This window comes from Biomphalaria glabrata, chromosome 16 (assembly GCF_947242115.1).
Source record: "Biomphalaria glabrata chromosome 16, xgBioGlab47.1, whole genome shotgun sequence".
NCBI classification, from domain to species: domain Eukaryota; kingdom Metazoa; phylum Mollusca; class Gastropoda; family Planorbidae; genus Biomphalaria; species Biomphalaria glabrata.
In genome coordinates, this window is record NC_074726.1 from 9,581,226 (window position 1) to 9,594,610 (window position 13,385).

General features: G+C 35.7%; 1 protein-coding gene across 1 annotated transcript in view; it reads left to right on the top strand.

Annotated features, from left to right (window-relative positions):
* LOC106079581 (cardioacceleratory peptide receptor-like) overlaps positions 1–13,385 on the top strand; it is a 100,304-nt gene that overhangs the window by 52,837 nt on the left and 34,082 nt on the right. The window contains exon 2 of the mRNA XM_056014641.1: positions 6,693–6,831. Within this exon, the coding sequence (XP_055870616.1) occupies positions 6,693–6,831 (139 nt within the window). The remainder of the gene's footprint in view (positions 1–6,692; positions 6,832–13,385) is intronic.

Here is a 13,385-nt window from a genome sequence, read left to right on the forward strand (position 1 = left end):
AATGGGAAGTGAGAGAAAAAACGTGTGTAAGATTTATACGAAACCAATAGACAGAGCTACTTCATATATACTTTGATAAAAACTGTTTCCGCTACTAGAAGTTTGCTTTAGAGAAAATTTGGTTTAAAAAAATTATAAATACAACTTTATAAAAGGGTTGAGCTTGTTTTAGTGGTCTAATCTAGTTTCGAAAGAGGGCTACACCAATACTTTAGTTATCTGCGTTCGCTTGGATATTTGGTCATCAAGTTTAATTTCTAAAAATAACGAAATATGTTCGCCACCCAAAGCCATTTTTTACTGCAACCAAAAACAAAAAAAAAAACAACAAAAAAAAAAAAATAAACCCAATGATTACATGAAACTTAGAACCGGCTCGTGATGAAATAGTCATTGCTGCGTTTTGGGAGGAGTCAAGCATTAGAATTTTACCAAACACATATTTTCGTTTAGTACAGTCTATCTACGGGTAATAATAATGATAACTATAACAATAATAATAATATTTTAATTATTATGGAACTATTCTTTGAAGTCAAATGTTATCCTAAACGTAACCGTAAAAAAAAAAAAAATGTCACATATTATCATTACATGACAAAAAGGTCCACCTAAACATTTTCATTCATCATATACACTCAATACCTATTGCTTAAAAATTGACATTATTGCAATTTTAAAATCAAAAATATTGTTTCGGAAAAATAATTTGTTTCTTTATTTCCCTATTCCTATATTTTTATTGTTGCATTTACTATTGAAAAGCGATTAATTGTAGTCAAATAACAGTATATTTTTTTTTTTACTATTCTACAAAATGTGAAACCTCAATGTTACATAAAAATAATTTCATTAAATTAATATTATTAGAAACAAAAAAAAAAAAAAAGTAACTCATACATTCTATTTAGTCACTGTAGCAACCAGATCTTTATACCTCATTATATTACTTTGAGGCCCTATCCTACTCTCTGGTCAAATGGTAAGGTTCCAGTTATTTTTCATGGTTTCAGTTCGACGGAAGAGAAAGATTTTGTCTCAGTGTAAGATGCAACAAATTCGTTTTTTGTTGGCTTTTTTTTTGTTTTCACGGTGTTAACAATTACATTATTTGAAGCCAAAACACAGGATACTTACCACAAGCCCACAACATAGAGTACATACCACAAACCAATACATTTACATTTCACAAGCCTAAAACACAGAATTATAACACAATATACGATACATAATAAAACTGCATAGAAAAAAATTAATACAAGCCTTGAACACATGCAATTAGGACAAAGCCACTAAGAAAACTGTATTCCACTTCTCTTCCAAATAAAATATTTTCAAATTTATTTTAATTACAATGATTTGAAATCACAAGCCCACAGCTTTAAATTTGTACCTAAAACCGATGCGTTTAATTCATACCACAAGCCCACTACTTACAAATATAAGTCACAAACCCACTGCGTTAAATTTATACCACAAACCCGCTTCTTTAAATTCACACTACAAATCCGCTGCGTTATATTCACACCACAAATCCGCTGCGTTATATTCACACCACAAATCCGCTGCGTTATATTCACACCACAAACCAACAGCGTTAAATTCATACCACAAACCTGCTTCTTTAAATTTATACAACAAACCCGCTGCGTTAAATCCATACCACAAACCAACTGCGTAAAATTCACACTACAAATCCGCTGCTTTAAATTAATACCACAAACCCGCTGCGTAAAATTCACACCACAAATCCACTGCGTTAAGTTCATATTACAAACCAGCTGCGTTAAATTCATATCACAAACCCGCTGCGTTAAATTCATACCCACTAACACGCTGCGTTAAATTCATACTACAAACCCGCTGCGCTAAATTCATACCACAAACCCGATGGGTAAAAATCCTAACACAAGCCTTCTGCTGGAGATCATTATTTGACATTTTACCAGTTTCATTGTCTAGCAGATGACAATTTCCTATAGCTAGAAATCAACTCAAGCTATCAGTTATTCTAAAAAAAAAAAAGAGTGTAAATTCCTGGACATAATCGTCTGACAGGGTAAAGTGATATTGCCGGCTGTGAACTAAAGAATTAAAATACTAACATGAGGCTATCGTTTCACTTCATATGTTTTGTTAGAATTTCATTCAAAGGTTCTCAAAGTAAAAATAAAACAACAGCAGATAATGTAAAAGTACCCCTCTCAGACCCTGCGATCTATTGATAAATATACCTAAAGGTCATCTGTTTCTATGGCCGGATGTTAACATTTGGTTTCCCCCACATAATGCCAGGTACGCACTAGATGATTAGAGTCGGGTGGACCCAAATATACTTTAATTCAAAATCTCAGTCTTCACCGAGATTCGAACTAGAGACTTCTCGGTTCAGAAACCGAGATCCTTACCACTCAGCCACCACTCCTGTGGGATAAGATAAGATAACTTTTATTGATCCAATCAAATGGAAATTTGGTTTGACTACAATTGACAACCTCAGCGTAACTACTGTACAATAACAATATAGATGTACAATATAGCTGCACATAGGAACGACATTCACACACGAAAAACACATACACACTCATAACCAGCGCTTTATAAATAGACTTCTATGAACTTCTCTATGACGACACAATGTTAATTTTTAATGTTAGTCATCCAGGGTCTATTATTACTGAATGTTTTAATTTTCTTCTTTGGTACAATCATGTTTTCACAGAACTGGATGTACGAATTAACAGTTGTTTACAAACATGTCCCAATCTGTTTGCTCCAGAGAACTTTGTAGTCATAAAACAGCGTCGTCAGACCATGACTGGATGGACTGTACTTCGGGTTTTGTTGTTTTTAAAACCGGTTTGTACGTGGGTGTAAGATGGATCATTGTGTGGGTTAGGATAAAGTACCTGCGATGAAAAAAAGTGAATCTGGTCGTTGTTTCCAAACATCTTTAAGCAAATAGGCTGGAAATAATACCAAATTCATACTTTCCCTCACAGGTGAGCATAGGGATACAATCAATTCTTGTATACATTAAACAGCTATACATTTAATACATTCATAAATAAATATTAGATGATGATGATACCAGACGACAGTGTCAGACAATAACTATTAGGTTATGATGATGATAATGGAAAATAAATGCGGTAAATAAAAAACGCTGTGAGACAGTTTCGTTAAATTCATCAATAAATAGGTTAGAAACCAATATATTTCTAATGAGCCATAGATTGAGATTTCAAATGACCAAAATAATTTGAATGGTCTCCATTGTATCCTTCTCATGTCCATAAGCGTTGACCATTGTCGACATGTCAGTAGTTGGTCAACAAGTGCGAAAAATCTCACTAATAAAGATTGCCATTGATGTTTAAATATTCTTCACCGGAAGTGGCTGATGGGCCAGTCTCAGGCAGGGCGGAAATGACAATTTCTATAAATAACCTGCTCATAACAAAATGTTTCTAGTTCTTGCTTTAGACTTAAAGAGTGTTGATAACTATGAATAATCCCACAACTCACTTGTCAGTCTGTTGAACCTCTGGGGCACCACACACGATATGTTGACCCTGTTCCTCCATTCATAACATAGCATTTTTAATTATTATATTTCTTTAGTGTATATGGTTCTATATAAATCTTTATTAAATTCAGAAATTATTCTTTTTTTTTCTTACATATATTGAAAAAATAGAGTTGTGATTATATTTGCAAGATAATAACATCACTATCTGTTTAATGTTCATAATCATTCACACAGTTACAAGGGCCGGACTTACGGCTGTGCAGATGGTGCAGCCGACAAAAGAAAGTCACCCTCCAGGGGACATGCCCAATGTGATAAAAATATTTAAAATGTGTTTATCAATACTAATTATTAAATAGAGGAAACTGGCGCTAAATAGACAATAAGGCCTACTATACATGCACAAGAATCTGACCAGGACCACTGCATAGTTAAATCCGGCCCCAAAGTTAGACAATAAGGCCTACTATACATGCACAAGAACCTTACCAGGACCTCTGCATAGTTAAATCCGGCCCCAAAGTTGTAACTAATGAGCTTCGCTGTGATTAACTTGTTCTATTTATAGCCTACTTTGTGTCTGAATAGCAGAGTTGAATAAACTTACAAGCGACTGTTATATGAAACATCTATTACATTAGGATGGAATGGGGCATTAAGTTTTAAAAACATACTGCAAAATATTTTTTAAAAATACAAAAATACTTTTTGAAAAAAAAAAAAAAAAACTTATCCAAGGGAAAAAACTATGCACTTAGAACTGGATCTATATCTCTTAAGCATGTAACCCTTGTCTTTAGGTTATTACATAACGAAATTCAATATGTCGGGGACAAATTGAATATATGGAATTACACTGATTGTCTAGAATTTAAACTAAAACTGTAAGACATTAACCTAAAGTTATATAGATCTATTCAGTGCTTTCATTTTTGTAAATAAATGAATACCAGAACTCAGAATGAATTGCTTAACTTTTATCTACTAATAATTTAATAATAAATATTACAATAGAAGGAAAGTAATAATTTTCTCCCCACATTGAAAAAGATGCCGGTACGCCGTACCGGTGCGTACCGTCACAAAAAAAGTTCTGGATCTATTCAATAAAAAAAAAATAATTTACATCAAAAAGTATATCTTTGTTTCTAACCTAATTTTTAAAGACAGAAACCTTTTTTTTTATTTATTTATTTTTTTTTTTTTTTTTGTAATTCCATGTTTTCAACATGTTCAAATATCTGGCCTCTGGATTAACACTGAAAATATGATAGGTATTCTAATATTATGTAGACATATGATAATCTATAATATAATGGATATGTCTAGACTATCGAGTGTTGATTTACAAATGCTGCTCTTCAATCTTTGTATCAAGTCCATTATATTGAAATGTATCAGAAAGTACGAGCAAACGAAATGTTTATTTAGTGTCCATTTTGGTTGCATACGTTTTTGTTTCATTTATTCTGATGGTTTTGATAGAACCTGATTCTATAGACTATACTCATTACATACTATAGACTCTAGACTATACTCATTACACCTACGTGTACTAATAATTTCAATAATTTAAATCGTTTTCGATGACCTTGACATTTTGTTTCTTCCCAGATTTTATTCTCTTTCAGTTCAAACTGAATAGTACATGCCAGTATTTCCTAATTGGTTTCTCTTTGAACGAGCATGCCAATAAAGACTTTTTTCACAGCCACCAGACCAAAAAAATAAATAAATTAGGCTATGCACTTTATTGACTTTATTGCCTCTACCATCTTTCTTTCGAGAAGTAATGGCACCTCCATAATACTCTAAACTCTATGTCACTTCAATAGGACAACGCTAATATCAATGTCGTGATTCGTGATAGACAGCGGCTATTCAATCACAGGAGAAAGTCTATATGATCCAGGGGGAGTAATTCCATCTATGTTCGTGTCCATCTTGTTAAATTAGATCTCATTATGCTATGGGGTGGATATGTTGTAGCGAAACGAGGCTACTTGTTGTTGGTCTATTAAATGACGTATTGATGGACAATGTTTTGTTACTAATTGCATTCGCTAATGATTCATTTAGACTTAAAAAGGCCCAAGGGAGGAAACCCTAGAGAAAGTACAAATCTTATGTAAGTTTTCGCGTGGAATTACAGAAAAGAAAGTGGAAACGTGATGAAAAGAAATTATACATTAATTTTTTTTTTGGTGGCACAATGTTTGAATAGAAAATTGATAGTCGTAGCATAGAGCGGGCTGCCTGAATCAGCCAGGAAAACCAATGACTTAGCAGAGTTTAAGTCTCTAATTAACATGTACGACTAGATGAACCTATGGGTAATGAATGAGGTCATTACTATAAAAGCCCAGATGCAATTTCATAGCTGTAATCAACTCTACATTTTTATTTTTCCGTAATTCTCAAGTCCCCTGTACATCCCGAATATTCTGGGTTTACACTGGTCTCACCAGTCACGTGAGAAAGCAGAAAACCGCAGTGCAAAGCCCTCAGCTTTCTGGATGATTAGTATTCATCATCGAACTACTATGGACAAATATAATACAGTTGGTTGTTAACTCTTTCTCTCCTCATTGACGATGCCAAGGTTGATTTGAACCCATTAAACTAAATTGTTTTTTGAATACATAAACATTAATTTATGCCTTGTAAAAAGAGCATGCATTCTCCTATAATTCAATACTAACTATAACATTTTCTGATTACAAACAAAGAAGTTATTGAAGTTAAATCTGAACAGGATAGTGAAATACAAATGAGCAAAATGAATAATAATATCGGAACGAGGAAATTAATTACGGAGAGAAAGAGTTAAACATGTCCCCCATGTCTCACGGTTCCAGCAGCATTTAACCCTACTTGTCCTAATACATATCCACCTTCAGACATGCAGTCATTCGAGAAGGACAATTAATACGAGAAAAGACATTTCAAAGTCCAGATTGGAACACGAGACGTTTGTCATAGCAGTCTTTACCTCCCAGGCCTCATTTTATTCTGTTTTGATTTCCTGTTTCGTTTAACAAAATGGCTAGTGTACAGGAATTGTACATGAGGTGTACATGATCAATTCAAAGAGACTTAAATTCTGTTGTTTTTCTGTACAGGTTCCTCTTCAATTATTTCTTTTTTTTTTTCTGCACAGGTTCCTCAGATGGTGTTCCTTGCTGTGGTCTGTGTCTTTATCATTGTGGGCAACTGTTTTGTCTTGGCTGCCATCCGACTCTCAGAGAACGGCCGGAAGTCTAGAATGAACTTTTTCATCATGCACCTGGCCATTGCAGGTACTGTTGAATGTTTGTTTGTACCTGCACCCTTACCAGACAACGTCAGCAGACAATGAATTTAATTACTATTTGATTGGTAAACTAAGATAATGCTAGAGAAGTAAGTAGCCTATCAACATAGGTCTGATGATCAAAACATCCACTGCTATAGAAAATAGAAGGCAATCAGACTTACAACATTTTACAAAGCTTAAATCAACACACTCTGTCTGTCTGGTAAAAAGTTTGTTCACATTATTTCTCCCACACCCATTCTCGGATCAAGATAAATCTATGTACAATTATTCATTGGCTAAGACAAGAAACTATTTGTCAGTTAATTACTGGTGATTAATTATTTTTGTGTTTGATACCAACTAGGGAAATTAATCCCTCAGTATTCACAGAAATGGTTAAATATGTAGGGTTTTGTCCCCTTAGATAGTGGTACTCTGTATTTCTTCCACATTTATTGTCAGGCGAAGTTGAAACTTAATTATTTATTGTACATAAGAAAGCAGGGATCAATGAAAAAATTAAACAGTTAGTTAATTGATTATTGTTAATTTTGTCTGATATCGTATAAGGGAAATGTATTCTTCATTACTGATAAATATAGCTGTGAATGTGTAGTTCTTCCCCTTAGATAATCTTTTCTTTTTTTCTTTTTTTTCCCAAATATTTCTTTTTTTTTTTAAATTTAAATATAGAGTACACGCCCCTTGCAAACACTCCGCTAGTTCGTACCACTTGTTGACACCATGCAGTTTTTTTTTTCCTTTTCAAAATGTATTTTATGGCTCCTTTGGTCTATGAAACTTCTTTGCACTTCATTTTCTAATGATTACTTGATCTTGACCTAACAGACAGTTTATTTAATAAAGATAGAAAGATCGACTGAAAGAAGAAAACATAGCTAGATAAATAGATAGATTTAAAGATAGAGAGACAGATAGATAGATAGATAGATAGATAGATAGATAGATAGATAGATAGATAGATAGATAGATAGATAGATAGATAGATAGATAGATGCTATTCTTGAGCTGTTATCTCTCTAATAGAATAGAGCCTCAACTAACTGGAATGTCAAACTCACACAGACTCCTCAATAATCGTTACCCGTTACGTGAGCTATAAAGCCAGGGGGAGATAAGAGTGCCTTGCAGAACAAGAGAAAAAAAAAGCAACTCTTCCGATTCAGTTCTGTGGGGATTATCTGCCCACTCGTTGAATGGAACTTATCTAAATCTTTGAGCTACGGAATGGAGTTCTCGTTATGTATTTTTAATGTCAAGGCTGTTGACTCGTTCCTTATTTATTTGTTCTCGTCTGCTGACACCGACCTCTCGAGCCCCGTTGCTGACGTCACTGTATGAATGACAAAAATTTGGATCATACAGGATAGAGGAAGTGTGCCGAACAGCACCGAGGGAAACATCGTGAAAAAGGGGGAAGGGGATATTTTTAGGTAGTTTAAAGAAACTGGATTGTATTTTCTACTTCTGAGTAATTTGATAAACGTTCCTAGATGCTGATGTAATTGTTGCATAGTTAGGGTTCTACTTGGGCTAGTACTATTGTAGACAAACTAACAAAATTAAATAAGGCGTAGTTTCTTACTTTGAAAAACATTATAGAAAATAAAGTCTGTGTTATCGTGAATATTCATCATATCCATTATGTTTTAACTCATTAACCTAAAATGAGCCCATTCAGGGCCGGACTTACCCCATTGCAAGACTGTGTAGACGCTGGGCGTATTCACCTCTAAAAGAAAGGTGGGAGGGACCTCCATATAAAAAAAAAATGGGCTTATTTTAAAAAAAAGAATATAATGAAAACCCCAATATTTTTAAAACAAGCACAATATAAAAATGTTGTTTAAAAAGGAGGCTTTTCTAAGGGGAAGAACTCCATACTTACAACTATATGTCTCAATAATGTAGAAGTTGTTTCCCTTTTTAAATAAAACACAATGATTAATTACCAATAATTAATTGACTAATTCTTTAATTGTTTAATTCATTCATATCTTTTTAGGTCAAATAAATACTTGTTTAAATTTTCAACTTGATCCTAGAAAGGGTGAGGGAGAAATAACGTTCACAATCATATAAGAATACAAAACTCCACATATTTAGCCATATTTGTGAATACTGAAGAATTTATTTCAATTGTTAGTATCAAACAAAATAAATAATTACCAGTAGTTAATCGACTACGTTGTTAATTGTTTTTTAATTGATTCATGTCTTGTCTTAGCAAATGAATGATTGTACAAGGTTTCAACTTGACCGAGAATGGATGTGGGAGAAATAACGTGTTCACAATTTTTACCCTACACACAGAGTGAGTGGATATAAGCTTTGTAAATAAAAAAAAGGGCCGGATTTAACAAAATGCAAGACTACAGTCACTCAGTTCGTCATCCTTAAGGGAGCCTTCACATTTTAAGACATAACAAAATGTGCATATTAAAAAATAAAATAAAATAAAACAAAATAATGAAACTGTAGTACATTATAAACTACTCTTTCTTCAAAAACAAAACTCTGACTTGCTTATAAGATGTATTAATTTTATTAAGTGAAGTTATATTGAAGCTTGAAGAATGTTGTGGCCTTCACAAAAATCCTGACCAGGACCTCCACAAACTCTAATCAATCACTGAATCATGTGTAGTTATGTCTCAAATGATGTTCTAACTAAGAAGTCCTTCTTATGGTCCGACAGTTACGCTGGGCAGGGCACGTATCCCGTATGGGGGACGAACGTATGCCAAAAACAGTCTTTTTTTTTGTGAGCTGAAAGGTGGTCAACGTAACAGAGGTGCCCCAAGGAAACGCTTTAAAGACCAACTTGGGCGCCAATTTATGTAACTGACACAGAAAAGACCACCTGGTTGCATGCGGCTTCAGAACGAGACAGCTAGAGGTTAATTACAAGGGCCGCGGGATATACATTTAAGACCAAAAGAAAATCCGCTGTCGAGGACAGGCGTAGACGGCGAAAAGAAAATCTTAATCAACCACCACCTTGTTACCCTTTTCTTGACAAGCTGCCTTTGCAAGGTGCAGCACAACTTTAAGACATCTGTTCGTTTGGTGCTAATTCTTCACCTATCCCTTGGTCTGTTGGACCGTTTGTGGCACCAAGCAATATTTGTGGACAGCCTTTCTCCATTCCTCCCTGTCTTTTGCCTTGGATAGGACCTCTTCCAATGGCAGGCCCTTACATTCTATTATGTTTTCTCTGTCTGCCTCTTCTTCTTTTTTCCTGGTTCTGTTCTCGGAAGGAATGTGTTTGCGAGCCCCGAAGACCTTGTAATATGGACATAGAGTTTTAGTTTGCGTTTTTTTTTACAATTGTTAGCAGATCATCGTGGGGTCCAATGGCTGCAGTAGCCCTGTCTCTAATCTCTTCGTTTATGATACGGTATTTAGATCTGATACCTAGGATCTTTCTTTAGAATCTCAATTCCATTGCTAGGGTCCTAATCCCTAGCTCTGAAGTCAGCCTCCAGGACTCACAAGCGTGAAAGAATGTGACCATGACCATGGTGCTAACTATGCAAATCAAATAAAGAGACGCAGACACTAATTACAGTGCAGCTTTGTGGAAAACATTATTTCATAACATCTTTTTAAGATCTCTAACACTCTTTACTATAGATCATAACCTGCGATGGGCAGGACCACCGCATCCCTAAACGACTCTTGTATGGCCAACTAAGCGAAGGAAAGCGCTCACAAGGTGGGCAAAGAAAGCGCTTCAGGGACACCCTCCAAGCTTCTCTGAAGGCGTTCAGCATAGACCCAGCCACCTGGGAGACAGAGGCACATGACAGAGCATCATGGCCTAGCGCTGTGAAAACTGGCGCACAGGTTACTGAGGAAAAAAGAACAACGCTGGCAGAAGAAAAACGCCAGAAAAGAAAAGCAAGACAAACGACACTAGCTCCAGCTGGAATAACCTGCCCAGTGTGCGGCCAACATTCTGGTCTCACCAGCCACATGAGGAGGCATATAACCCCAGTGCAAAGCCCTCAGCCCCCTGGATGACAAAGTGGTCATCATCAAACCACGATGGACGAACTATAGATCATAATTTAAAAAATCAAATCAAAGTTCTGGCAATCGAAAACTTGTCCCTGTTACCCTTAGGGTCTGGAGTAAAGATCTGGCCTATTGATCCCTCTTCTATTACGCCACTGAAATACAATTAAGGCTTGCTTATATGTGTGTGTCAGTGTGTGCTTCAGGTCTGTACACCAGTAATGTTTATATTTTTTACGCTTTTTTTTTTATTTATTTTTCTAATAGTTTTTTTTTCTTTTACCGATCGTTATCGGTATGGTAAAAAGGAAATATTTTGTTCATATAATGCAGTGTTTTTCAACATCATAAAATTGAAGCTCCCCTAGTACTACATCTCATACTGTTACGGTTTGGGCCAAAGACATTTTAGAATTTCCCCATCAGGGGCGTAATGGGTGTCAAAAAGGGCCCGAGCATTTCTATGCAATCCGGCTCCCAAATTACATGCCATATGATGGACATTGAATTATATATTTATCTTTAAAATCATTGGGCCTATGCTCAGTTTGATGTGACGAAAACTGGGTCTACGTAACATAATGCATTTCTACTAGAAGGAAGCCTGCATGGTAAGCTCTGTTGATAGTACAGTTCAGGATTTTGTAAACTAATAGGTATTACTAAGTGACACTTGAAATTGGATTTTTTAAAACGTGAAACAAAAAATCATGCTACCATATAGGTCTATATTAACATAACCATGAATTTAATATTTACATACAAGGCTCGTTAAGGTCTCCCATCAACGAACTATTCATTGCCACATCGTTTATGACTGTGTCCACATGGATTATTGGTCGAACGTCCTGATGAAAAGCCATCACCATGAAATGTTCGAAGCGTCATGATGCTTCTCAGCCTGTTCTTGACACATCCTTAATATTCAGTGACTTCGTTCACAAGCTCCTTAAAGACAGCATAATTACAAGATACACCCCTGTCAATACATTTTGCTTCTTTTAATTTCTGTATCTATAACAGCAACTATCGCACGTTGTCGTCGGATTCGGTTTCACTCCTAACCATGTTCTCGGGCATATGGAATTAAATGTACAGATCCATTCATTTATTAATTTATTATAAATAAATTAATATAAATTAATTAACTACAACTAAATAATACCTATAACAATTCGTACGTGACTGGTCATTCCATCTCCAAGACTGGAGAGTTGTGATTGATCCCTTTATAGATTCATCCGAATATATTCACACTAACGTGAACTTTATATCTTTATAAGAAACATAGGCCTTATGTTGCTTATTAATCGCTAGGCCCCTATATGGGATGAAGCCTATAAAAGGCACTGTATAGGGATGTAGGGCTATTACCGATACATTATTTCTGACAATGCGTTAGATTTGTAGCCCAAAGTAGAGTCTGTAAATCACGACGCTGTGAGTGCTCCCTTTATAAAAAAAATATTAGAAAATCATTTCACAGTTTGATAAGGGCCTTGGTGGCATACACGCGGCCCTTACACTGACTCTACCGGCCCGATTGGGTACCTGCCCACTGGGCATTTGCCCGAATGTCCATATAGCCAATCCGCCCCTGGTCTCCGTATTGCCTACGTCAGAGTGGTCAGGTTTTGTCCACGATGACTTCAGATCTTTCTGTTAATTTTTTTCATATGTGTAAAGCAGAATTAGAATGTGTTTTGCGCTCTTGCGTCAGGGCTCCCAGGCTTCTCCGGAGTTACTTGGTTTCTTTCTGTTCATGTTTTTCCTTCTGTTCATGGTTTTTCCTTCTGTTCATGGTTTTTCCTTCTGTTCATGTTTTTCCTTCTGTTCATGTTTTCCCTTCTGTTCATGGTTTTTCCTTCTGTTCATGGTTTTTCCTTCTGTTCATGTTTTTCCTTCTGTTCATGTTTGCCCTTCTGTTCATGGTTTTTCCTTCTGTTCATGTTTTTCCTTCTGTTCATGTTTTCCCTTCTGTTCATGGTTTTTCCTTCTGTTCATGGTTTTTCCTTCTGTTCATGTTTTTCCTTCTGTTCATGTTTTCCCTTCTGTTCATGGTTTTTCCTTCTGTTCATGTTTTTCCTTCTGTTCATGTTTTCCCTTCTGTTCATGTTTTTCCTTCTGTTCATGTTTTTCATTCTGTTCATAGTTTTTCCTCTGTTCATGTTTTCCCTTCTGTTCATGTTTTCTATTCTTTTTGTTTTTCCTCTGAACGAGACAAGGAAATCCCAAGAAGTTTTGTTCAACACTAGAATGATCTTACGATGGTCAAGCACATTACAGGCGTACATGCTCAGCTGCCTCTAATGTGTTTGAAGCTTCTGCCTGTCCCACCCCTTAGCCCTGGGATTTTTAAAGAGAAATGATGCATTCTGGACGTAAGGAGAATGGGGTTTTGGTGGTGGGAATGCGGAGGGGCTCTCGGCGTCGGGCCCTAATGGAGGAGCTCGTGGCACCCTCTATGCCCTCTGGCTGGCGGGGGTCAGAACGTTGATTTCTAGTTTGTGAGAG